We start from the raw sequence: 25,114 nt of genomic DNA on the forward strand, positions 1-25,114 counted from the left end.
GCAGACTTGGCTTCTGATGAAGAGTTCTTAGCTTCACAGAGAAACATGCCCATAATGTAGTGCTTATAGGTGTATGATACTAATGTTCATGTAATCAACATTATTAGTAATGGGCAACATTTCCTGTTAGTCAACTCAATATAAGCTTTAGGAGAAACTCCACATACAAGGCCTCTGGACTTCATGGCATACAACGTATTTGGAGGCTAGATGAAGCCATGTGCTCTCCTCATTGCTGAAACTGTGCTGCCTCCTTGTGGCACTACAGAGAAAATACATGTTCATCATGATGAAACAACTCAACAGTGTTGACAAAATATATCTTTATTCAAAGTTAATATGCTTTTAAATACAACATATCTAAAAAGCATTAGAATACTGCATTTTCCCCAGAAATGTATTCTTTCTATCATACATATCTTACATGTTATCAAAAAGGATTTGTCAGAAGAACCTTCAGTGAGATATGTTGGTGAACAGAATTCCAGGTATTTATCATGTTAATGTCAACACAGTCACAAAAAAAGGGACGATGATGGCAGCTGTATATAATGCTCATCTGCTAAGGCGGGGTCAACATACGAGGATTGTGGGGATTTTGGTTTGACAATAATAAGGCTAAAATGGTGGAGGCTGTGGCCTTGTGAAAATAAATTATCTTTATGAAATGTCTAGGCATACACTTGTTGTGTATAATCACGACAAAACATAGTGTAGGTACAGGATCCTAGTTTCATTTGGTGTCGACATAATTTTTCAGATTAGATATTAAATTAAATTATTCATTATGTTCAGTAGATTTATGTGTCCTTGTAATATACACACAAACAATTTAAATATGTTATACAGAAAATGCATTTATACTCTGAACATTTTAAATAAAATCATTTCTTCATTTACCAAAACTATCTAATAAACATTGGGCATTTCGGAAATGAAAACAACCAAACAAAGACAAAAACGGACAAAAAAAACGAATTAAAACAAGGCAAAAATGTAATAATGCACAATAATCAACAGAGGACACTGTGTGACCACAGTGAGCATATCTTAAAGTTCTCTCATTCCTTAAATCAGGCACAAGAAAATGTATGCATAGATTATTTTAAGAACACGTGTCAAGAAAGCATCTAGATTGAAAGTTACATGTTTAGACTGTGCTGTGAAAGCTAAATCACACAATCACTTTAACATTTCAAAATTCAGCCAGAGTTACGTAGCTAGCTTTAATGACACCACACACTTTCCAGTAAAGTGGATAAACCAAATGTTTTCCAGTTCCTCAACCTTACAAATTCTGAAACCTGCCCTGCAACATTCATTGTCAGTTTGTAACATAGAGACAATTATATTCAGCTTTAACGAGAAATAATGCAGACGCACTTCCTCTGACACCACCATGTTAAGTAAATGAGCTTCCTCCTGTGCGCAGCCCTTCCCAAATACTGACATCACTTCCTATGCAGCGTTAAGATAACATTGATGTTAATGTGACAAAAAGGTTGTTTCTTTGCAAAGCAAAATAAGTTAGACATCCGGTTTTCACCAAAATCATATATATACCAACATGTTTCTTTCAACCAAAGTGCAGCTCAGAAAGCAATAATAAGTGAGGGAACTAAACTTGCAGAAAGATCTTCTATAGGTATTCATACTGCATCACACTGTCAAAATTACTTTTTACTCACTATGATTTTTTGTAATCTTAGCATATATATTTATTTTCCATGTCATCTAACTTAATATATTTATTTTATAAAAAACATTAGTTTGAAATGGACACAAAAAAAATCATAGTCTTATAAATATATATACACTCAAAAAATAATTAAGTGAGGTATTTCTATGACATGCAATCACATATAAGGAAAATAAAAATCATGAGTTACCTTTGGTCTTTGTATTCGCAACATATTCGACAAAAAGCAATGAGGATGCATTACATCAGAGCCTTGTTGTAAAACAGCATCCTCTTTCACCTCCTCTGACTGTAACAATAAGATGAGCTTGTAACCATGGAGATGGGGACTATCGACGGTAGATCGTACGGGACATTAGAGTGCCTGCCAAGTAATTAGTGGCTGGGTAATGAGGTGTCACTCAGACATTGATGGGTGAGTACTAATAAAAGACTTCAGGTGCAAGAGGCCAGACCCTCCCTGCATCACCCACCCCCGCAGGGTAAGAACTCACACCTTGGTCCGTCACAACTGTCAGAGAGCTTCTGAGACTGCCACATCTATTATTCTTACATATATTATTATGTGGATAACAATTTACACAACTTCTCTTGTTCTAAGTAACACATTCTGTAACAAAAGATGAACTCAGAAACCTTTTAAATCACCATTCGCTACACAAACCAGACCTTGAGGTAGGGTAGACTTTTTCTTTCCCGTTCTGCTACGAACTGACGCATCCTCTGACACATTTGTGTTTTTCTAGGATATGAAGATTTTGATACAAGATTGTTCAGTAACAGTGTGCTGGCTCTGCTTTGTGCTTTTCAGTAACTGTTGCAATACTTCCTCGACCAGAACCAGAGCCTATCAAGGTTTTCCAGATGTTGTATGCAGGCTTGCCACATGCTATCCATCGGCTAGATCTCCAATGTGGATAATGTCTTAGCTGCTGGTTGCCCAAGGTCGTATCTCCATTGGGGGATAGCATGCTTGATGCCTGAGGATTTAGATTTGGATGTTGTGGTGGCGGACCTTACTGTAGTCAATGTCGACCCGTCGGGCATCAGCGAAGGCCAGAAAGGTGCAGAGGCCCAGCAGGTTGACGGTGGTGATAAGGGCGAACACTGATGTCCAAGAGCCTGTGGACTCGATGAGATACCCAGAGAAATACACCAGTAGGACGCCTGCACAGACACACACATAAACACCATTAATAATGCATTATCACAAATATTTTAACAAAGAACACAGTGCCTTCAATGTGATTGTTCAGTGTTTCCACAGAGAAAATGTCACAGTCCATTACACGTTTCTCACAGGACCACAAACTGTCATCCCCTGTATTATTAATCTGACACAAACTCCATTATGCTCTTTTGATGAAATATGCATGGCACATAGGAGCCAGGAAGACTGACAGGAGATACATCAGTGCAACGTTTGAATTTAGAGAGGTGGATTCATTATTTCAATTAATAGATGTATAGGTGTCATTTAGAAACTGCTGGTTAAAGATTCATCACAGATATTTGTTCCCAATGTCTCTGCCAGAAACTCACCTAAGAAAGCACCACATGTATTCATGACACCTGTAAAAGAAATGCAGAGGCACAAATGTAAAATTCAAGACTCAATTAAAATGTCATGTGCTTTTAAAACATTATCAGCCTAAATGTTTTTATATAAAGAAAATGTCAGGTTTATTTAACTTACCAAATAAAGCACCAGCACAGGAAGGAGCAAGATCTTGAACATTTACAGATACACCGCTGTAATTTAAACACATTCCGATAGTCATTTCATCAGCAGAATAAGATGCTCAATTGACTCTGATTTGAGTAAAAATAGTGTTACTTAGGATTTGAAGGCATCCCAAAAATGTAAAATAAAATCTGCATTTGTCTTTCTGACCAACAGTTGGAAACTTATTTGAAGTAATGTAGTAATACTAGACAATTATATAAGATAATAGATGTTTTAACGTAATAAATGTTAGAAAAAAGTCATTGTTGAGAAAAATATATACACTCAGAAAAATGGAAGACAAACACATATTATCGGTGACTTTTCAAATGACACTTTAAGACAAAAAGCACTAAACAAAACCATGACAGCACACAGCTGATGCTTTTTCATACTTGTGGTTATGTTTCGTCATCATTTTGTTCTGTCTCTATAGTGACTAAGCCATTAGTGTCGACCCGCCCCAACTTAGAATGCAATTCTGTTATTGTTTTGCATAAAATGAAGAGCCCATAGAGCAGTTCAAAAAAGGATAGGTCTGGTTATATTGTATTTTGACTGTATTATCAATATACCCATGAATAGCTTGTCACCATCTTGGTGCCAACAAATATTCATTAACACAATAAATGTGTTTTGATCTGAACTTAACAATAGATGCACTATTTACTTCCTTACGAGAAATGTTTGCTAAAGCTCTTCTTTTTAATGTATTATTATTTGTATTCAATTAAAGTAACATCAATGACATATGTTTAGCAGGCATAACCTTTGCTATAACAGAAATGATAATTAGGTCCTTCTTTGGGCGATTTTCCTAATGTGGTTAAAGTGCAAACCACAATAAATCATAGACGACAAGTGGGTCGAACAGCTGACCAAAGCTTTTAACTACAGGCCTATTTGAAGCTGAGATGCTGCCAAGTGTTTCATTGGCCGAGCGTGGTAGGCCCAACTGCTTAAGTTACAACACACTTATTTATTAGAGAAGGTTGTAATATATTTGGCTGAATGGCATGGTTTAAACGGGTTATGAGAGACAACAACACAAAACGGACCCTAGAGATACCCAACATTTTAGTCTAAAAAGATAGGGTCTGGTTTTAGGGTGAGAGACAGAGAGTGTAAGGACAATCGAGGAGCCAGTACCTGTGACTGAAGGTGGTGAGGCCCATGGTGGCCGACACAAATGTTACAGCCCAGGGGAAGGTTGTTTTTCGACACAGAAGAAGAGTAAACACACTCGACACACCCATAGAGAAGAACTAACAGGGGAATGAATGCACACAAAAACCCATAAATCAAATGTTTGCATGATGTTCAAGTGTAAATAGGAAAAGGACAATGAATTAACAAACAGGTGACATTCACACAGGATAATAAGGCTTTCAAAGTTAGTACCTGCATCAACTTCCTCACTGAGGCTGTGTCAAAGCCTGTGGGTATCAAGGGAGATATTAGGACAATCAGGACAATGATTTAGCTGCTTTATAAGTAAGAATAACTCTTCTAAAAATGTGTTTATCAGTTACCCTACCTTGCCTGATGAGGTGGTCAGACAAGCAGCCACTGAAGAGGGATGAGGGTATGGCCACCAACCAGGGAACGACATTGAACACCCAACCCTGGAGGGACAACAGATTTTCTAAGCATGAATTACCTTAATCAAACAGCAGGGTACAAGTGAGGTCTCTCATATCGTAATAGGTACTTTTCTAGACGTGAATCTATAGTTGGAAATCCACAGATGAAAATATCTCATCGTGTACTGTAAGTCATGGATTGTTATTAAATTGTGTTCAGACATCATGGTGTCCAGAGGATGACACCCAACGACTCTCCAGAACCACCACCCGGTTGACATTTTTTGTTTCTAAGCAAAATGTCTTCATATATGTACCGATTACTATGAAATTGAGATATTGGATATCACTAGTCCCCAGAGGATGAATCCTAATGACTTGGATGATTTCCTGAATTTGTGTCTGTGTACAGCAGCATTTCAAAGTTTGTATTTATCCAGAGAAAATCTCTCCAAATACCTGATGGATTGGCATAACATTTGAGACATTCTTGGTTTCAATGCAATAAATCATAATGACTTTCAATCAGCCTCAGCTGTACGTTTCTGTTTAGTGCTTATTAGTGAAAAGTAGCTTTCAAACAGTCTAAACTAAGATTATGAAAATGGTTAACATTAAACCTGCTTAATATCTTCACATCAGCTTGTTAGCTTTTGTAAACATGTTAGCATGGCAGCGTTGGCATGTTAATCAAACAATACTGTGCCCAAGTATAGTCTCAAAGAGCTGCTGGCATGGCTGTGGACTCTTAGTCTTGTTAAACTAGTATGTCTTGATTTCAAACCTTGATGGTTGGGTTACTTTAGTTGTTGTTGTACCAAACATGTGATCAAATGTATCCTGTTTACCTTGGCATCAGGGAAAGTGTCTTTAAAGTATGTTGGCAGCCATGACAAAAGAGTGAAGAAGGTACTCGCTGTGCAAAGGTGCGTAACGATCACAGCACTGTTGACAATAAAGAGAGAGAAACAGACACAATAAGTTCATTGAAACTATATTTATACATACTGTAGGTTTACCAAAAGTTGCTCAATGTTGTTGACTAAGGCAATATCCCAAATCTCATGATCTGACAAACGCTTGTGTGCTACGTGTTCGACATCTATTGTTTTCCTGTCTAATAAATCATATCTGTGTTCAGGCAAGTAGCGTCTCAAGAAGGATCAGATGAAAACCACAGAGATTCTCCCTGTCATTGAAAACTGAGCAGATCAGTTACATTACAGTGTATACAAATCATATTGACCACAGGGAGATGCTGGAAGGACATAGAATAACTTTAGATGAGAACATACAGCTAGAACCTATTGTTCCAACATTTGGTAGATATAAAAGCTGGACTTTGGTCTACAGAAACCGTTTTACTACAAATATTTGATCTGTCAAGGTTCGATATGTTTTACATATATTTCCACATTCTTCCGCTTAGATTATTTATTCTTAATCTCTATACCTACATACAAAGGAGTTACACAGAGAAAAGATTGCATTCAAACACAGATAGACTTGAACAAACATTCAAACTGACACCTAACACTTCCTTTATCTTTATCTCACCAGACTGCTGGTTGTTTTAGGAGCCGTAACCAATGTCTTTTAGACAGTTTGGACTGGGGCCCACCACTTCCCAGGGACTCCAGGGTGATGATAGGCCCTGCAAACACAGACCAACACAGACACGTGAGGATACAAACGAACACTGACTCCTATTGTACAAAGGAATACAAGATAGGACTGTGCTATGTTGGTCACTAGATAGTGTTGACACATGTAAAGCCTCTCTTGCCTTCTCCCTTGAGCAGATATTTCCACATGCAGTAGGCCCACAGCAATGAGAGGAGACCAGACACATAAAAAACACTCTGCCAGCCATACAGGTCCAACATGAGGGAGCCAGCCCCTCCTATCACCAGAGTGCTGGGGGGGAAAAGGTCACAACAAGACATGACAAGTCAGACAAACATACCTTTGTAATAAGATGTTGCAACAGAGTGCTTGATTATGCGCACACTGTAAAGGGCATGAGCAGAACTTGTAAAGCGAACAGATACAGTATCAGGATGTTATACTAAAACTGTACATCTGCATAAAGTATATAACATAACAATTGTATTATTGTGGGATCACAACAGACACAGCTTTTAAATTAACCCTTCCTCTTTGCATTTTCTAGGAAAATAAACACTATTTCCCACCATTCCCATTTATTGCATAACGCTTGACTCACCCCAGGTAAGAGCCACTACCCACGGTGCTCATGAGGAAGCCCCTTTCACTTTCCACCACCTTCTGAGAGCACAGACTCGCCAGAGAAGGGTAATGAACTCCTAAAATCAGGACACGATCAGATCAGTTGATATTTAGAAAGTCATTCAAAAAGAAAGAAACAAGAAATAAATAAAAGCAAGATTTTTACTGTGACAACACTCAAAACAAACATCTGAGAAATATAGTCTGATGGGAATAATAATACTTGTACAATTTTCAATTTACAGTCTCTTTCAAAAAGGCCTGTCACAATGCATAAAAACGTATTCTAAAGACAGACAACCGCACATTCATTTTCACTACAACTTTACCATGTGTTTGTGTGATTAATGTTGTCGGTCTGTTTCTAATTAGCTAACATAGCCGGCAGACTTTAAAATAAGTTGCATAATTATGCTCTTTCAAGACCTTGAAAAAAGTGCACAGCATGTTTTTACAAATTAGGAATTAGGTTTCTCCTTAATAACTTACAGGAATCTTAAAATGCAAATCCTATCATCCACACTGTCCTTCTCACCTTGCAACAAGCCCATTAGGAAGCGGGCCAGTGTCATGGAGAATATTGGCTGGGAGCAGAAGTGGGCCAGGATGGGGGTGAAGGCCGTCATCGACCCCCAGGCTGCCGCGGACAGCAGGAGGACCTTCTCACCTCCAACCCTGTGGACACAAAATAAAGAAACAGTGAGTATGAACTTTAACTTCTGACCACACAGAAAGCTGCTTTTATCATTTAAAGGTTGCTAGGGGAAGTACAACTATGATCATTTGGATGTCTTGTAACACTAGTAATCCTGCCTGTGGTTATTTTAGAAGATATGTACTGAAAGATAAAGCATTTTAAGGAATCATTTCAGACCGCTAACATTGGTGTGACTATTCTGGAGTAAATACAACTCTTATCTGTACATGACGCTGTCCGCCTTCAAGAGTTTACAACATGATAATACAGAGGAAACATCAAGCCCTATTTACGGTCTTATCTAATCCACTATGAGCAAACAAATCGGGGCTGTTTGCATCACTGCCAGTAACATTCTCATGCAAATTACACCTGATGAGCAGTAGGCTAAAACAGCTGGCAATCGAAAACCAGGGTCATTTACAGCATTCCTAATGAGATAACTCGGTTTGCTTCGGCCACTTTTATCTCACAACAGGACCACTGTTTGAGCTCTAATGATTCCCACCGGTCGCTGACGTAGCCTCCGAACACCTGGGTGAAGCAGTAACCCCAGAAGAAGCTGCCCAGCACCATGCCTGACTCGCTCTTGCTCCAGTGGAACTGCTCTGCCATGTTGACAGCACAGATGGGCATCGCCACACGGGCGCAGTACAGGAGGCATGTCCCGAGCAGCAATACCACCGTCCATACCCTCGCCACTGGCCTGCACAGGAGAGGAGGCAGAATTGATTGAACAAAGGCAACATTTGGGACAAACTTTGGATTTAGAACCAGTTTAAAAGTGAATGTCTTATCTATGTAGGAGAGGTAACCACTGTCCCCAATTTGGCTGCACTCTAAGTATATTTAGCCCGAGTTAAAGTGGATTCTATGAAGGTTAGGTTTAAGAGATTAGCTGTGGTTTGGTTGAATCTACAGCACTATCTTGAAAATAAAGGAAATTACTTTAAGACTAAGGTGTCAAAAAATGTACAACTGATGATATTTTATGATCTTTCTTTTTTCAGAAAGGAAGCCCCCCTTACCTCTCAATTTACGAGCCATGTTTGTGACCTATGTGGCACACAGTTATCCTCAAAGCCATGAACCGCCATAGATGATACGTGTCCTTTAAACCAACTGGTTTAGAGGTTGATTACAGAATACCTGTAATCCTCATTCACGGCTAATAAGTATAGAGCAAAGAGTTGCTAAAAAGTATCAATATTGATGTAAATTAATCATGTTATCCTAAGTAGCTAAGATTTGGGTAAACAGGAAAAACAAACAGCAGTGAAACTCGATGAGGGTTAACGGTGTTACCTTGTCCAGTATATGTTGTGTTCAGGCCACTTCTTGTGACATCCAGGAGCTCCGAGTTTGTCGGACGGATGGTTTTCCCTGTGACAGACCAAATCTGGACTACAGCTCTTGCCATGTTTTTGAATAACTGCCATTCAACGCGAGTTAACAGCAGCCTCCGTTCAACCGCTTCGGCTGTCTACTTTCAATGTCTTCCGGTCGATAGGTGTGTCGTCAGAAAAGTATACGTGTAAAATAAATAATCCTGAAAACTGAAACTGGACTGAACAGGGACGTAAAGCGATGTTCGTGGAGCTCAAGCTGGAGGAGGGAGTCTGTTTTTCCTGATACCCTAGGAGGAGTAATCCACGTGTCAGTTTTTCTCTCCAGCCTCCTTTTGCCGGCGACGCAGTTCTTCTTTTGATCGGTAGGGTTAATCTGGAAGTGATTTTTGTTCTGTGTCTTTTCTAAACGAGTCTAATAAACCGATTCAATTCAAAAAAAAAAACAGTGTGACGCCTCTGGCTCCGGTCCCTCTCCAGTCATGACGGAGCAAAATATGTCACAGATATAACGGTGTCGTCTATGGGAGCATCGTCGGAGCACCAGGATGTGCTCTCCTCCTGACCCGTGCCTGCCGGATGGAGACGGGATGATGCCCGTGCAGAGAGGCTGCTGTGGGGCAGGGAGGTGCGCAGTGACAGCCTCCAAGGTTGTTTTAAGGGTTTTTTCTGTCCCTGGCTGTGTGAGGCTTTAGCAGTAAATAGTTATATAATACCCCTGCATTCAGCACAACTTTTTCCCTGATTTCGCAAACTCCAGGTGGTGGTGGTGGAAGGAGCACTCACATCCTTTTTTAGGTTGAAGTGATGCATGCATTATATATGAAAACTTGCATTGCACAGTAGTAAAACAGGTACTAAAGATAACAGCCAAGTGTCATAATATTATACTGCTAGTTACAGGTCCTGCATTTCATTCTAACCCTTACTTAAGTAACAATACAAAAACATTATTATCCAATGAAAAATTGGTCATTATCCAAATTGCCCCTCTTCAGAATCATATTCATTATTTGTTTTTGTATGAAACTCTTAACCTGTAGCTAGTCACTAAAGCTTCCAAATAAATGTAGTGGAGCATAAGAATAAAATACTTCAAATGCATACATAGTGCTTGATTTATGTAATTTCCAATAAATGTTACCCTCGTAAAAACACTTAATGTTTAAGTGTTGCAGTATTGAAACTTGACTGAATGGACTTAGTTATTTTGCCGTTACATCATTTGAAACATAGAAAGCGTCATTCCTTTAAAGACTTGTGCAGTTTAAAAATCACTTTTATTGCAAAATAATATTCCAGCAAAAAAAAAAGCACATCAAATTTTTGCAAAATAGCTACTTATTCCTTACATGTAGATAATCGGTCTGTAAAAGTGTCTCCATGTCAGCGGACATAGATGTATTCATTCACATTTTTTATATCATCAGTGATATTTTGTAACGGTATGAAACTGAGGATGCCTTTAAGCTTGCAGTCACAGTATGCTGGACAGTTTTTAGCATTTCCGGAATCTTGCCTTATCCGACTTATTTGCTGCCTAGATGTATAGCTCAAATGTTTCTCTTTTCTTCGTTATTGTCTATATTTGCATCTTTTTATAGTGTCTCAAGCAATGATGAAGTACGAATCTTAAGCTAAATTCAACTTTCAAAGTCACAATACTTTAAAAGATTCTACGTATCTTGCTTTGGCTATTGCCGTTACATAGAGGACTAGCTAAAATCTACAAGCTGAAATGTGTGAGAAAAAGTTTTCATTTATTTGAGGCAGTGCACACCGAGCCATCCCTGGACATCAAACTGGTCACCCACAAGAGTGACAGCCTAATTTAGGCTTTATCCACACCCTTCTATGCCAACAACTTTCCCTGCCAACAGACAGAAAAACTAGTATAACTCAAATATACTATTTTACATAAACAAATAGTAAATTATAATACCAAGTAAAATAACTGTCTGCATGTTACTTTAGTGTGAATATTCATTTTAAAATGCCATCAATCCAGTTTGCACATTCTAAGTTATTAAAGTATCAAAAAGCAACCCTTACAAAAAAGAAAAGGTTGTACTCTATGAGTCCGTTTGTTGGGGTATAAATAGATAAAGGAAATATGTCCATTTTGTAATGCTGTGGTATGTTTTCACTGCGGGTCCTTATTTGGGGTCCTCGATGGTTCCCTTGCTGAGGTCTGTCATTTTGGGATACTTCACTTTCTTTTGGTCAAGTTCATTTTGAGCCCACAGCAGTAGCTTCAGGAGCTTGGCCAGCTTAGGAGTTGACTCTCTGTTTTCGTAGTCTAGCACACACTGATTCACTTCACTCCATACCTGTAACACAAAGACACATACATGTTTGTGTTTATACTTAACATTTTACACAGACACACACTAATAAAGAAACTCATATGTAACTGATTTGAAAACAGGAGATACAAATACTAAATTTGTCTTCAAAATAATGCAGCACTAACATTCAATGTTTGACCTTGTGTTGCAGGGATCAGATCAACATTTTTGGCTTGTGAGATAATTAAATTGCATGTGGCATGCAGTTTAAACTGATTCAATTGAATACAGATGCGAGACAAGACAGGGATGATGCTAATATGCTTTAACCGTACCTTTTGCCTCTGCATCATATTGAGCAGATCTCCAAAAGGTGACTCCTCAGGGTTGTCAAAAGCAAGCAGGGCCAGTGTCCTTTCCATCTCAGTCAGACATTCTCGGCTCTCCTCCCCCTGCTCTGCTAACTGAGACTGGGCAAATTCCAGGGCAGCTTCAGTCTCCCTTAAACGAATCAGCTCAATCAGATGCTGCTGCTGCAAACAAAAACAGCAAGAGGGTGCAACCGTGTGAGATGAGAAGTCAAAAACAGGCAGTACGAAACCAAGAGGTCTGAAAAATGAAAGGCATTTTGTTTTGTTTTACCTGTAGGTGAAAGTAGAGGTAACGGTTAGTATCCAGCAGTTCTGGGTGCAGGCTGTTAATCAGTGCAATGGCGTCCTGGATCTGTCCCTTCAGGATCATCTCTCTGATCTTAATTCTTTCATCTAGGGAATCCAAGTCCACACTAGGCTCTATTCCAGACTCCATCCTGAACTTCTCAGCTGCCTCCTTGAAGCCCTCTGTGGAACAAAAACCGTGGTAAAACTCTGGGCATTGTACACCCATACATTGCTTTTATCTGCACAATTGACCTTTAAAAAAGACAACCAAGAACAAACTTAGAGTAATACAAAATCGGTACTTCACCTGTCACCAGATAGTTCATAATTAGCCTGTTCATATCGGCTCTCTGAATATGGACATTGTTGAGTTTTTCCATCCACTCTTCCCTTGTAATGTCCTCTGGCTTCTCTGTATAACTCATTTTGTAAATATCCTAGACGAATGCAGAAGGGTTATCTTATTAGTTGACAAATAGACATTAAATCCAACCTAATTATACAACGTTGTAGCGGTTTTGGCAATAAGCTCTTCAGTTTCTCAGCAACACTGCACCGGAAATTATAAGTCACAACAGTTAGGGCCTTCGATGAAAAACACAACATTGAAGCCTGCCTTTCCTCAACACGAATCAAAACAAACACAACCTCCGTATTTCAGTACATTTGTATAGAATACAGACACCATCAATGAATGCTTTTAATGTTAATGTGCTTTACCAACTTGTATCTATAGCCCAATACTAGAATTAAAGTTATAAAATTCACAATACCTGAAAATGTTTTCGCTACTTCCCAGCAGTAGCTAACAAGCTAGCGGAGGATAGCTACTTCTTCTTCTTCTATTACTTCCTCTATTTCCGGTACCGGTAACTACAAGGAAAGTGTAATACTGCCCCTACAGGATATAAAAAGCATTGTATGACTGATTGAGAACTGCATATCTCAAAAAGGCTAATGTGTTTTTCTTACTATCTTAACCAGTTACACCTACTGCATCTTTCTTTCTGACTTTCTTTGAGAATGGACATGTGCAGTAGTGGCATTCGTCTTACTATTTGGATGACGATTAATAGGAGTTTATCTATGTAGTGTGCTTGTATAGGGACTGGTAATTTTGTAATTATTTTATAGTTGGTTACTTTAATAACATGGCACAGCCTCACTTGACATAACTGCAAGTTGCAACACATGAGGATGAGAAAACACCTGTTATAAAAGGAACTACAGCGACCTCAAGTGTTGTAATCAGGCAATAGACCAGACTGTAGATTACTCGAGGTAGCAAAGGGAATATGGACCACTCCTCAAAGGATTAGAATACTATTATGTTTTATTTGTCACTATAAAATGCATAAAACATTGTTGAAATGCAATAAGTATGAACATTATTATCTAATTAGATATAATACATTATTAGAATTGCCACAAAACATATATAATCAATATATTGTGATATACTGTTTCACTATTTTACATTATTTTCTGCAATCTATTAGTCATTATAGTTTAGGCTTGTCCTGTTAGTAACCTCAGTTTGCAGATGTTAGCAACAGGAGAAGCCCCGCCCCCTTCTGGCTACCTTGTTTGTTGTCACTATGGAAACAAGGCTGTTAACTTTAGTCCTAGAAGTCCGTTCAGAAGCTAAACTCAGTTAAACAACATTAGCTGTTAAGAAAATAACCAAAGCGAGAAGATATTGAATGAAAGAGCAGGTAACCCGATTGACAGCCTGTCGCTATTTACTGCAATAAGCTAACTTTTAAGATTATTACAGCGACCAAAAGTGTAATTGTTTGTGTTAACGTTGTGTATGTAGCATTAGCACGATAACTAACTAGCTTAACTCAATTAGCCTTGGAGTTAATGAAAGACAGCTGTAATAGCCTTACTTTTGCTTCTTGTTATTTTCAGTGTCTTGTTGCCAGACATGGCCAGCTCTCCTGGAGTTAGCGAAGGCACATCAGCAGTGAAGAGCATGTCGCAGTTTCCCGTCCTGCCCCCGATTGATGGCGTTCAGGACAGGGGGGAGGTTAGACAGACCACTGCTGCAAAGAAGGAGATAGCTGCGAAGATTACGGTTCGCAAGACATTTCTGAGGCACAGAAGGAGCAAAGTGCAACAAGAGCAACTCCATGCCATATTGTATGTTTTTAACATCAACTGTGGCAGCCCTTTAGTCAATACATCAATAATAGGATATGACAATGATCTCAGTTTGTAACAAATTTGTTGATGTGTGACAATTGGTTGAATTATTACAGGGTGTCCAGAGCAATGGAGGCTTACAGTCAGACCAAAGAGAGGGAAGCAATGCACTCACCAGAACCAGAGTGTCCTCCTTCTGTATGACAGTCATCTACCTATGCACACATTTAAAATAGAACATTATGTATGTATATTGCAGTCTATAATCTGGCATATTTTAATCATTCTTTTTGCAGATGATAAGTGAGGAGCGCAAGCGAAGAGTAAGTCCATAGTTTAGTTCAAGTAAAATTCAACCATTGAGGGACTAAACCCTACTTTTTTGTATGTGATGCCTCTCCAATTGTGTTGGTCCAATTTGCAGATGAACTACATGTTCCTAAGGCAGTGTGTAGAGAACCGCCCAGTCGCTCCAATCCAGTCACAGTGGTTGGAATCAATTGTTGCCCGAGTGTCACCTAATTTTAAAGAGGGCCCTGAAACCAATAAACTACTTCAGGAGCTCTGCAAAGAAGTCAGCGAGGATTTCCACAATGTGATTGTCAAGCACACAGGTATTGTCAAGTTAGTATGTATGGATGTATGGATCTATGGGTAAACAATGTCTTATTGTGCCATATTCACTCCCTTTAGTGGACACAGTACTAAAGAATCCCCAGATGAAAGAAGCAGACAAACCGGCAGCTAGTCAACCAAAGTGAGTGTGAAATGTACAACAAGTATTTATTGATAATAACCAAAAAGTAGTTGGTCAGTATTTGCAATGCCATTTTTGTAAGTTACCTTTCCATTGTTTGCAGAATTCTGAATCTCTCTCCATCATGGCATAATAGCTTTGTCCGAAGCCGCAAAATGATGAAATCAAATTTGCACATTCTTCATCCGGTAATGCAAACTGTCTTGAATATTGGATACCTGACATTTTCTCCAGTGGTCCTGGTGGACCTTACAGGATGCAGGTAAGGAAAGACACACATGTAATGTGGCGCTGCTTAAAAAGGAACAAAACTCAGATTTCCTATGTTTTTAATTTGTTGGCTTCTGTCTGCTAAGGGCTTCGGGACCTGTAGACTGTAAGAGCCTACAGAACAAAATGGCAGTGGAGTGTAAGAGGACAGAAGATCGTGTCATGAATACCTGGTTTCCAAAAGTCATCCACTTATTAACAAGCTATGAAACACTGAAGGGAGTTAAAGAGGAGAAACTGGACTCATTCTATGACTGTGCATCAACCCTCATCTCCAATCAGGTGAGATCATTCTGACTTGAATTCGAGCCTAATTTGTCAGATTGAATAGATTACAGTTATTTAAATGAAGGTTGTTTCACTGTATCAAAAACAGTACATACATACATGAATTATTTTATACTGTCCTATATAATTTCATCATATTACATGTTTGGATATAATGGCATGCATTTAATGTTTTTTTTCTCAACTACACATTATGACTGTTTTCCTTTTGTTAATTCCCAGTTGAAATCCCTGCTTCAGTCGAGTATAGAGGAGTTGGTCAATCACTTTGATCCGAGCAATGGCCAACGCTTGCCCCTCTTTCGCATGGCTTTGACATTTGATGATGAAAAGATGGAAATTTACCCCACATTAAAAGATCTGGAAGCTGCCATTTTGGAGATTCTTAATGCCATCACAAACACGCTGCAGGTGAGGTTATGTTTAATAGCAATTTAAAAGGAATGACCACTTTATGGCACATTTTAGAGGTAAAAAAATGATTGTGTGCTAGTATTGATATCTATGACATTGATCCACAGAAAGTGCAGATGGTCCAGTCATGGCTGGCGCAAACCTCACCTTCCTTTGTTGATGCCAAGGTGGCTGATCACGTCCTAGCTTGGGCTCAGGTCACTATAAAGACAGCTGTGTGCAAGAATCTAGAAGAACCTGAAGGACACTTCCAGAACTATGGTGATGTTTTATAATCCATTCATTTCCTTTTATCGTGATTACGTTTAATTCCATTCATTACTGATTTTTCTGCTTGACTTGCAGTTGAGAACTATGACTGGTTGATCAATGGAGATGCACAGGCAAGAGTAGAACAGTTCATGCAAGAGGAACACTCTTTTGATGAGTACACTAAGGTAATTATCAGAAAAAATACAAATGATGCTGCATATATTATGGAGCTATTCATAATCTCATTTTTATTTAAAGCAAGTGGAGGAGTTTCGTGTTCTATCAAAAGAGATTCTCAACCTCCCAGCAAAAGCCCACTTTCCCATGGTCCATCTGGACTGTGAAGAGCTGAAACAGGGGCTTGCCAACAAAACAAAAAAGTATGCTGAAATACTTCTGAAGAAACTGATCACCAGCCACCGTGAGCAAAACCAACAGTGAGTCACTTCTTGTAACATTCTTTAATCAAACTGTCTGTCTTTGGGTTTTTTATATTATTCAGTTTTTCTCACAATCCATTTTGTGTCTGATTAAAGGATCTGCACTGAATTTGAAACCATCAGAGAAAATGTTCTGAAAGTACCAGAGAACACGGAGGACATGAGTCAGATCATTGATCACATTCAATTCACTAAGGCAAAGGGTATTGCTGAACTCAATACAAAACTAAAGGTAAAGTAATTGGATCTACCTGTTGTATCATACACTAAATCCTATCGATTTCAGTTCATTTATTTGAATTCTAACCGTATTTACTCCCACATCGCGTTCTGACAGGAAGCCTACTTAAGACTGATGTACATCCTGGATGTCCACATCATTGAGCCAGAGGATCTTGAGCTCAATGCAACTGTCTTTCTCTGGCCACGGAAAATCCTCCATGTCTTTGACCTCAGTGATGAAGTAAGACTTGTGTTACTGTTGAAAATAGTATGTCAGTTGTTTTTTAACGATAACCTGATACTGGACGGCTGCATCCTTTTCCAGGTGATGTCGAAGGCCAGGCAGAAAGGGGAGCAGGAGCTGGTCGCTAAAATAGAAAAATTAATGATTCAGCTGGAAAAGTTGGGACGGAGGATCGAAGAGCTCCCACATTACTCTGAGCTGGATATGATGCAGCAGGTAAAGGGTCTTGAGCATCTTTAGAATTTGAAGAAATAATAGTTCTGACATTTTGGGAAATATATGTATTTGCTTTTTTTTCGAGAGCAAGATAGAAATATCAATACCAGTCTCATAACTCTCCATAAATCCACCTATTGTTGTTCTTACACTTCAGATTTGTACGTTTTAAACAAACAATATATACATTGTTAATTAATAAGGTTTAACGGTTGGTGGATTGTGATACTTCAGACAGAGCCAGGCTAGCTGCTTCCTGCTGTTTCACTTCTAATGCTAGGATAAGCTACTTGTCCGCTACCTCTAGCTTCATATTAAACAGATAGATGTGAGAGTGGTATCAATCTTCTTTTTTAACTCTCTGCAGTAAAGTGAATAAGTGCACTTCACAAAATGTCAAACTGTCCCTTTGAACTTAAAATAACTTTATATTCATTTTTAAAATGTGCTGTTTAATACCTAATCAGTGTAAGTACAAAGCAAGTACTGATCAGATTTGTGTCAAAGCTTCATAAAACCTACATTTCGTGTTATTTTCTAGCAATACAATGACATTAAATATTTGTCTTGTTTCCCCTCTTTTTCAACAAGTATATAACGGATGTCAGAACAGTTCAGAAACTTCTCCAGGAGGCTGAGGAGGCCATCGTCTTCGTTAACAAAGAAGAGGCCTTCTACAAACGGGACCAAACCTTTTACCCAGAGGTTGATGTCATCAGAGACACCATTGACCCGTATCAGAAGCTGTTCGCACTTGTGCAGAAGTGGCAGCGCACCCAGAACAGGTCTGAAAGTAATTTAGTATGTGTTGCATTCTAATTAAAAAAAATTATCCTGACATCCTTTTATCTTCTTTCTGAATAGGTGGATGAACGGCTCCTTCCAGGAACTAGATGGCGAGAGCATGGAAATAAAAGTGGACGAGTTCTTTAGGGAGATCTTCAAAATGCTGAAGTTATTCCAACAGAAGCAGAATAAGGCTGAGCAAGAGATGGAGAAGATGGCGGGAAAGTCTAGGCCACGAACTGCCGAGGCTGATCAAAAGAAGCAGGGAAGCCCCACAGTCCTTTTGTGCTCCACTGTAATGGAGCAGATCAAAGAGTTCAAGGTAACTGTCATCTCAATCAGGCTCGTTAATGAGGTCTTGTAGCCAGTTCAATCTTGTTTGCTTATGCTCAACCTCGATGTGTTTTTCTCAACAGGACCATATCCCCGTAGTTTCCATCTTGTGTAATCCAGGCATCAGAGCTCGCCACTGGGAACAAATGTCAGAGGTAGTGGGGTATGACCTCACTCCTGACTCTGGAACTACACTGAGCAAAGTTCTCAAACAAAACCTGGGTTCTTACCTGGAAGAGTTTGATTCTATCAGCGCTGCCGCTAGTAAAGTGAGAGTTCCTGAAATGTTGTGTTTGTTTCTTCACCATTTGATAAAAACCTAATACTAAATGTGCTGACCACCCTGTACCCCCACTATCTTGTGTCTCAACAGGAGTTTTCCCTGGAGAAGGCTATGCAAAGCATGGTGCATATTTGGGATCATATTTCTTTCAACCATCAACCTTATAGAGAGACCGGAGTGTCCATCTTGACCTCCTTGGATGAGATTCAGACAATGCTAGACGACCAGATTGTGAAGACTCAGACTATGAGGGGCTCACCGTTCATCAAACCTTTTGAAAAGGAGATCAAGGTAAGCTTTGAGTTTTAGAATTCACCAAACGCTGATGAATAAATTTTTCAATCTCAACTCTTGGGAGTTTTACTAGTCCTTCAAAGATGTACTTGTTTGTTCTGTGACCTCAGCTTTGGGAGGAGCGTCTGCTTCGTATCCAGGAGACCATCGATGAATGGCTGAAGGTGCAGTCCCAGTGGCTCTATCTGGAGCCCATCTTCTCTTCTCAGGACATCATGCAGCAGATTCCAGAAGAGGGCCGACTTTTTCAAACTGTTGATAAAAACTGGAAAGAGGTCATGAGGCACTGCATTAAGAACTCTCAGGTAGTCGTCGAAATTATTTTGTGGTGGACACTTTATTTCTATTATTTGAAAAGAGGAAAATCTGAAATATAAACTCTTTGTGTTAACTGAAGATTTCTAATCATAGATTCTGGCTGCAACCGCTCTGCCTGGTCTGCTAGAGAAACTGCAAGATTCTAACAACCTCCTGGAGATCATCATGAAAGGGCTGAACGCCTATTTGGAGAAAAAACGTCTCTATTTTCCACGGTAAAGAAAACTATTTTTCAGTGTGTTTTTGTACAATGCTTTTTTACATAATGTAATACTTTCTACCAATGCTGCTGCCAGGTTCTTCTTCTTGTCCAATGATGAAATGCTGGAGATTCTGTCTGAGACCAAAGACCCCCTGCGAGTACAGCCCCATCTGAAGAAGTGCTTCGAGGGTATTTCCAAACTGGACTTCCTACCCAATCTGGATATCCAGGCAAGGCTGTCACACATATTGTTATTGTTATATGACAACATGGTTGATGAACGTTTATTAAATTGTTTTTAAATCCTCCCCCATAGGCGATGTATAGTAGTGAGGGGGAGCGTGTTCCGCTGATCCAGAACATCTCCACGTCTGACGCCAAAGGAGCTGTGGAGAAGTGGCTGCTGCAGGTGGAGGACTTGATGCTTCGCAGTGTCCGAGGTGTAGTGGCACAGTCCAGGCTGGTGAGGTCACTGTTCCAATACCTCATATAATAAAAACTACTGTGATTTTTGTTCTGAAATACTATCCTGTGTATTGATCTTACTTAATAAGATAAACTTAAGTCTGTTATTGTGGTTGTACTGACAGGACTACGCTGAGACTGCTCGGAGCCAGTGGGTCAAAGAGTGGCCGGGCCAGGTGGTGCTCTGCACATCCCAGATCTACTGGACCTTGGAGGTTCATGAAGCCATCAGATCCGGAGCAGATGTAGGTTTTCGCACTGTTTTACACCCTTTATTCACAGCTTCACTAATGGAACTGATGTTAAGTGTTTTTCTGAATATGAGAAAAATAAGTTCTGAGGATTCCAAGTTAAACTTAAAGTTCACCTATTATGCAAAATCCACGTTTTCATGTCTTTTATACATCAACATGTGTCCCAGCTGTGGAAAGAGATTCTGAAAGTTTCAGGAAAAAAGATTCGCTCCCTTTTTGTCCTGATCCATTTATATAAAAACCTGTCTGAAAATGAGCTGATCAGATTTTGGCCACTTTGTGATGTCATAACGATGTTTTGGCTCGTATAACCATTAGCCAATCACCAAAGGTAACACCCCACCCACCTTATCACCTGAATCTCCTCCTAGAGCACCATTGTGTTCTTTTTAACTAAATATCTCTCAGAGGGGCGTGGCACTTTATTTTCATCTAAAGTAACAGAAGAGAATCAGCACTTTTGAAACAGGGCTGAAACAGAGGGGATTATGAGATGCTACAATACACAATCTGTTTGGTGTTTCAGCCAAACACTTCAGAGACATGTTTAGTATATATCTGAGAACTATAATATATGGATGAAAAACAGTATAATAGGGGACCTTTAAAACTTGTCAATAAAGACATAAAACAAACTTACATCCAGTTTAATAATAGTGCTGAACACAACAATGAGCTTTTACAGTGTAGTCTACATTGCAGTGATGTCTGTCCCTTGAACTACTAACTTTCGAAAAGCATGGCACCATAACAGTACCACCTTGGGGGCAAAAAACAAAATATAATTTAGTCTTTTGTTTTCTGTAGGGCTTAAAGAACTACTCCCAGCAAATCCAGAATCAGCTGACGGACATTGTGGAGCTGGTGAGAGGGCAACTGCCCAAACAAACCCGGACCACTCTGGGAGCGTTGGTCACTATTGATGTCCATGCCAGGGATGTGGTCTTGGAGCTAATTGAGAAAGGTACATCATGGCACCAAATGCTTCACTATTCACTATAAAGAGCATTGCCTTAGTTTAGAAACGGCATCAAGTAAAAATAATTGTTTCTATTTTTAACAGGAGTATCAAATGAAACAGACTTCCAATGGCTAGCCCAGCTTCGTTACTACTGGAACAATGACAATGTTCGTGTTCGCATTATCAACTGTGATGTAAAATACGCCTATGAATACCTGGGGAACTCGCCACGTCTCGTCATCACTCCACTGACTGACAGATGCTACAGGACACTGGTAAAAAATTCCACTAATAGCCGTCTTAAACCTGAATACTCTTATATTCGAATAACGCTGAGTGATCAGACATTTTAACAGTAAATCAAAAAGTTCACCTTTTGTTTTAGATTGGTGCTTTCTACCTGCATTTGGGGGGTGCACCTGAGGGTCCTGCTGGAACAGGAAAGACGGAAACCACCAAAGATCTAGCCAAAGCTTTAGCTGTGCAGTGTGTGGTCTTCAACTGTTCTGATGGACTTGATTACCTCGCTATGGGCAAAGTACCACCAGCATGACATTTTTGCATTTGAATTCCTAATTATAATGCCACATTATAATGTAAAAGTGTTGTTTTTAAACCAATGTTTTCAATTTCTCTCAGTTTTTTAAAGGTCTGGCTTCATCTGGTGCGTGGGCATGCTTTGATGAGTTCAATCGTATCGAGCTGGAGGTGCTGTCTGTGGTGGCTCAGCAGGTTCTCTGCATCCAGAGGGCCATCGAGCTGGACCTGGAGTACTTTGACTTTGAAGGGACAATGCTCAAACTCAACTCCAACTGCTTTGTGTCCATTACAATGAACCCCGGCTACGCAGGGCGCTCAGAACTCCCAGATAACCTCAAGGTCTTTAATCAGTCAATAAGTATTTTATCAGGCATTTGTGGGATTCAAAACAAATATACGCTGTTACTACTTCTGCTCCGCATAATTAATTATTTTATTGTACATAACTTAATGGCCCTTTTATCAAATTATAAGATGAGATAAGATGTACTTTATTGATCCCAATTTGGGGAAGGTTTGCGTTGCAGCAGCATAAAAGACAAGGCATTGCACATAAGAGAAATTAAGAGTAGAAATACACAATTCTAAAATGTAAACATCTCAAAATAGAAATAAAACAGCAATACAAAAAGTATAAAATATACATGTTGAAATACCAATTTACAGTAAACAAAATATAAAGCAGGATATGATATACATTAAAGTGTGTGAGGAATGGAATATTAAATAAAATATAAGTGTCAAATGTAGATTGTGAGTTTAAGTCCAGTATATACACTGTAATGAATGAATAGTGCTTTCACACCCTTCATTATAATGTTATATAATAGACGGATGTGGGACTCTTCAACATTGCCATTACTTAAATAGTTCTATCATTTCTCTGTGTAGGTGTTGTTCCGAACAGTGGCCATGATGGTCCCCAACTATGCCCTGATAGCAGAGATCTCTCTGTATTCATATGGCTTCCTCAATGCCAAGCCGCTGTCAGTAAAGATAGTGATGACCTACAGGCTCTGCTCAGAGCAGCTCTCCTCCCAGTTCCATTACGATTACGGCATGAGGGCTGTCAAAGCTGTGCTCGTAGCTGCAGGAAACCTCAAGCTCAAGTTTCCGGACGAGAACGAGGACATTCTGGTATTTGTGATGAAATGATTTCTCTTAGCTTGTTAAATTAGTCTATTCTGAGCCCTAATTGTGAACTTCTTTATTTTGTAAATTGGTTTGCATTGTTTTTTTCCGCATATGTTGTAACGTCCAGCTGCTGAGGTCCATTAAGGATGTCAACGAGCCCAAGTTTCTCTCCCATGATATTCCGCTGTTCAACGGAATCACCAGCGATTTGTTCCCAGGCATCTCACTTCCCGAGGCCGACTATCAGGTCTGTTAAGTCTTAAATGTAAGAATACCGTACACATGTATTCATATCGCCTTGTGTATAATATTGAGTGTTTTTTTTATGTCCATGCCAGCTGTTTCTGGAGGCTGCTTTAGAATGCTGTAAAAATCACAATGTGCAGCCAACAGAGGTTTTCATACAGAAGATTATCCAAACATATGAGATGATGATAGTCAGGCATGGGTATGTTGAATTTCAATTTCACTGATATCATATTACGATGTTTACCATTTCAAGAATCAGGAGAGACGGTTTTGATGTAAGAATACATATTTATTGCCGGGAATACACAAATGAATGTAAGGGAGTTTTGGCGATTAGGCCCCGTTGTGCAGGAGTATCATTCGGGAGGGGAGGAGCGATCCGATGAAATCCCCCGGGGTCTAGACACTGGTGGTGGTGAATGGATAGTTGGGTTCAATCTGAAGGGGAGTGGCTTAGCTTGACCCTGGATTCAGAGGGACAGGGGCTGAAAAAGGGGTGGAGGAGGGTTGGGTCGATTCACCTGGAATGACAGCTGTCAGAGGGGAGAGCAGATTTAAAAGGTTTAGTGGAGCGCTATGATAGGCTTGTGAGAATAGAGCGAAGTGATTGGTTAAGCTGGGGAGTGTTCAATATGTGTTCAAGTTACACTATTTGAAACGTGATTACAATAAGATATTCCTTTTTCTGTCAGGTTCATGCTGGTGGGGGAACCTTTTGCTGGGAAGACCAAAGTGCTGCACGTTCTTGCTGACACGCTGACCCTCATGAATGAGAGAGGGTTTGGTGAGGAAGAGAGGATCATATACAGGACATTGAACCCAAAGTCCATCACCATGGGACAGCTCTTTGGACAGTTTGACTTAGTTTCTCATGAGGTAGACCTGAGCCTTGGATCAACACATAACAAATCTGTATCACAGATAAATACAATATTTGTTTATTCACAGTGTTGATCTAGGTCTTGGAAAACAGGTGACCCTTTCTTCCTCTAAGTCTTTTCACTTTTTCCTTTCCTCATTATTAGTGGACTGATGGGATTGTGGCCAACACATTTCGTGAGTTTGCATCCGCTGACACACCAGAACGTAAATGGGTGGTGTTTGATGGTCCCATAGACACACTGTGGATTGAGAGCATGAACACTGTGCTGGATGACAACAAAAAGGTTCATATTTCACAGTAAAAAACATTTGATAATTATATGTATTTCTTTCTAACACCATTTTGGATTTTATTTTTCTTCATAGTTGTGCCTGATGAGTGGAGAGATCATGCAGATGTCCAATCAGATGAGTCTGATTTTTGAAGCAATGGATCTCTCCCAGGCCTCAGTGAGTTCGATATTTGGAGTTTGATTGTCTTGAAAATTACAAATTGCTAGTTTAGCATTTTGCAGTTATAAAACTCCACCAAATTAACCAACAAGCTTAATAAACAAGCTTTCCTTCCTGCAGCGGTCAGACTATACAACCAGCATAGCCCCTAGTTGACCCCCCCCACACACACACACACACACACACACACACACACACACACACACACACACACACACCACAACACAGACTATATCACCCCTTGCTGTTAAATACCAACCACCTATGTGCAATATGTGCTAGATGTGCAATATATATAGATGCCGTTAATAACTGTAATATATACCTGGCTGCTAAATCCTAAGAACTGTTACAGGATGTGTATTTCTTTAAATTATGTAACTTTTTTTATTTTTTATTATATATATTTTTAATGATATCATAACTTAGTACTTTTTTTTAAATGCATGTCACATATTTAA

At 39.4% G+C, this 25,114-nt stretch overlaps 3 protein-coding genes across 3 annotated transcripts in view; 1 reads left to right on the forward strand and 2 right to left on the reverse strand.

The window, feature by feature from the left end:
* Nucleotides 1–327: 327 nt before the first annotated feature.
* On the reverse strand, nucleotides 328–9,754 carry slc17a9b (solute carrier family 17 member 9b). The gene is made up of 13 exons (XM_010790266.1): nucleotides 9,261–9,754; nucleotides 8,464–8,661; nucleotides 7,794–7,933; nucleotides 7,236–7,335; nucleotides 6,795–6,925; nucleotides 6,566–6,662; nucleotides 5,857–5,953; nucleotides 4,963–5,050; nucleotides 4,827–4,861; nucleotides 4,575–4,690; nucleotides 3,396–3,451; nucleotides 3,242–3,271; nucleotides 328–2,866 (listed from the first exon to the last, which is right to left on the reverse strand). The coding sequence occupies exons 1-13, from the start codon at nucleotides 9,392–9,394 to the stop codon at nucleotides 2,688–2,690; spliced, it is 1,401 nt and encodes a 466-aa protein (XP_010788568.1). The 5' UTR covers nucleotides 9,395–9,754; the 3' UTR covers nucleotides 328–2,687.
* An 808-nt stretch (nucleotides 9,755–10,562) lies between these two features.
* LOC104961911 (glucose-induced degradation protein 8 homolog) lies at nucleotides 10,563–13,112 on the reverse strand. The gene is made up of 5 exons (XM_010790274.1): nucleotides 13,022–13,112; nucleotides 12,556–12,685; nucleotides 12,232–12,428; nucleotides 11,925–12,122; nucleotides 10,563–11,631 (listed from the first exon to the last, which is right to left on the reverse strand). The coding sequence occupies exons 2-5, from the start codon at nucleotides 12,671–12,673 to the stop codon at nucleotides 11,458–11,460; spliced, it is 687 nt and encodes a 228-aa protein (XP_010788576.1). The 5' UTR covers nucleotides 12,674–12,685; nucleotides 13,022–13,112; the 3' UTR covers nucleotides 10,563–11,457.
* Nucleotides 13,113–13,873: 761 nt separating this feature from the next.
* Nucleotides 13,874–25,114, forward strand: part of dnah12 (dynein, axonemal, heavy chain 12) — a 24,804-nt gene continuing 13,563 nt past the window's right edge. Inside the window, exons 1-34 of the mRNA XM_010790574.1 lie at nucleotides 13,874–13,963; nucleotides 14,163–14,393; nucleotides 14,513–14,594; nucleotides 14,693–14,719; nucleotides 14,821–15,010; nucleotides 15,090–15,153; nucleotides 15,257–15,415; nucleotides 15,510–15,705; nucleotides 15,934–16,122; nucleotides 16,233–16,386; nucleotides 16,471–16,562; nucleotides 16,636–16,814; nucleotides 16,914–17,049; nucleotides 17,155–17,280; nucleotides 17,365–17,499; nucleotides 18,091–18,284; nucleotides 18,364–18,607; nucleotides 18,702–18,887; nucleotides 18,992–19,192; nucleotides 19,306–19,500; nucleotides 19,607–19,728; nucleotides 19,810–19,945; nucleotides 20,032–20,178; nucleotides 20,306–20,425; nucleotides 21,242–21,398; nucleotides 21,498–21,670; nucleotides 21,781–21,933; nucleotides 22,035–22,274; nucleotides 22,827–23,072; nucleotides 23,197–23,316; nucleotides 23,408–23,517; nucleotides 24,011–24,194; nucleotides 24,344–24,484; nucleotides 24,567–24,650. Coding sequence (XP_010788876.1) covers nucleotides 14,179–14,393; nucleotides 14,513–14,594; nucleotides 14,693–14,719; nucleotides 14,821–15,010; nucleotides 15,090–15,153; nucleotides 15,257–15,415; nucleotides 15,510–15,705; nucleotides 15,934–16,122; nucleotides 16,233–16,386; nucleotides 16,471–16,562; nucleotides 16,636–16,814; nucleotides 16,914–17,049; nucleotides 17,155–17,280; nucleotides 17,365–17,499; nucleotides 18,091–18,284; nucleotides 18,364–18,607; nucleotides 18,702–18,887; nucleotides 18,992–19,192; nucleotides 19,306–19,500; nucleotides 19,607–19,728; nucleotides 19,810–19,945; nucleotides 20,032–20,178; nucleotides 20,306–20,425; nucleotides 21,242–21,398; nucleotides 21,498–21,670; nucleotides 21,781–21,933; nucleotides 22,035–22,274; nucleotides 22,827–23,072; nucleotides 23,197–23,316; nucleotides 23,408–23,517; nucleotides 24,011–24,194; nucleotides 24,344–24,484; nucleotides 24,567–24,650 — 5,097 coding nt within the window. The 5' untranslated portion in view covers nucleotides 13,874–13,963; nucleotides 14,163–14,178. The remainder of the gene's footprint in view (nucleotides 13,964–14,162; nucleotides 14,394–14,512; nucleotides 14,595–14,692; nucleotides 14,720–14,820; nucleotides 15,011–15,089; nucleotides 15,154–15,256; nucleotides 15,416–15,509; nucleotides 15,706–15,933; nucleotides 16,123–16,232; nucleotides 16,387–16,470; nucleotides 16,563–16,635; nucleotides 16,815–16,913; nucleotides 17,050–17,154; nucleotides 17,281–17,364; nucleotides 17,500–18,090; nucleotides 18,285–18,363; nucleotides 18,608–18,701; nucleotides 18,888–18,991; nucleotides 19,193–19,305; nucleotides 19,501–19,606; nucleotides 19,729–19,809; nucleotides 19,946–20,031; nucleotides 20,179–20,305; nucleotides 20,426–21,241; nucleotides 21,399–21,497; nucleotides 21,671–21,780; nucleotides 21,934–22,034; nucleotides 22,275–22,826; nucleotides 23,073–23,196; nucleotides 23,317–23,407; nucleotides 23,518–24,010; nucleotides 24,195–24,343; nucleotides 24,485–24,566; nucleotides 24,651–25,114) is intronic.

Source organism: Notothenia coriiceps, unplaced genomic scaffold (assembly GCF_000735185.1).
Source record: "Notothenia coriiceps isolate Sejong01 unplaced genomic scaffold, NC01 NC01_scaffold00001470, whole genome shotgun sequence".
Lineage (NCBI taxonomy): Eukaryota > Metazoa > Chordata > Actinopteri > Perciformes > Nototheniidae > Notothenia > Notothenia coriiceps.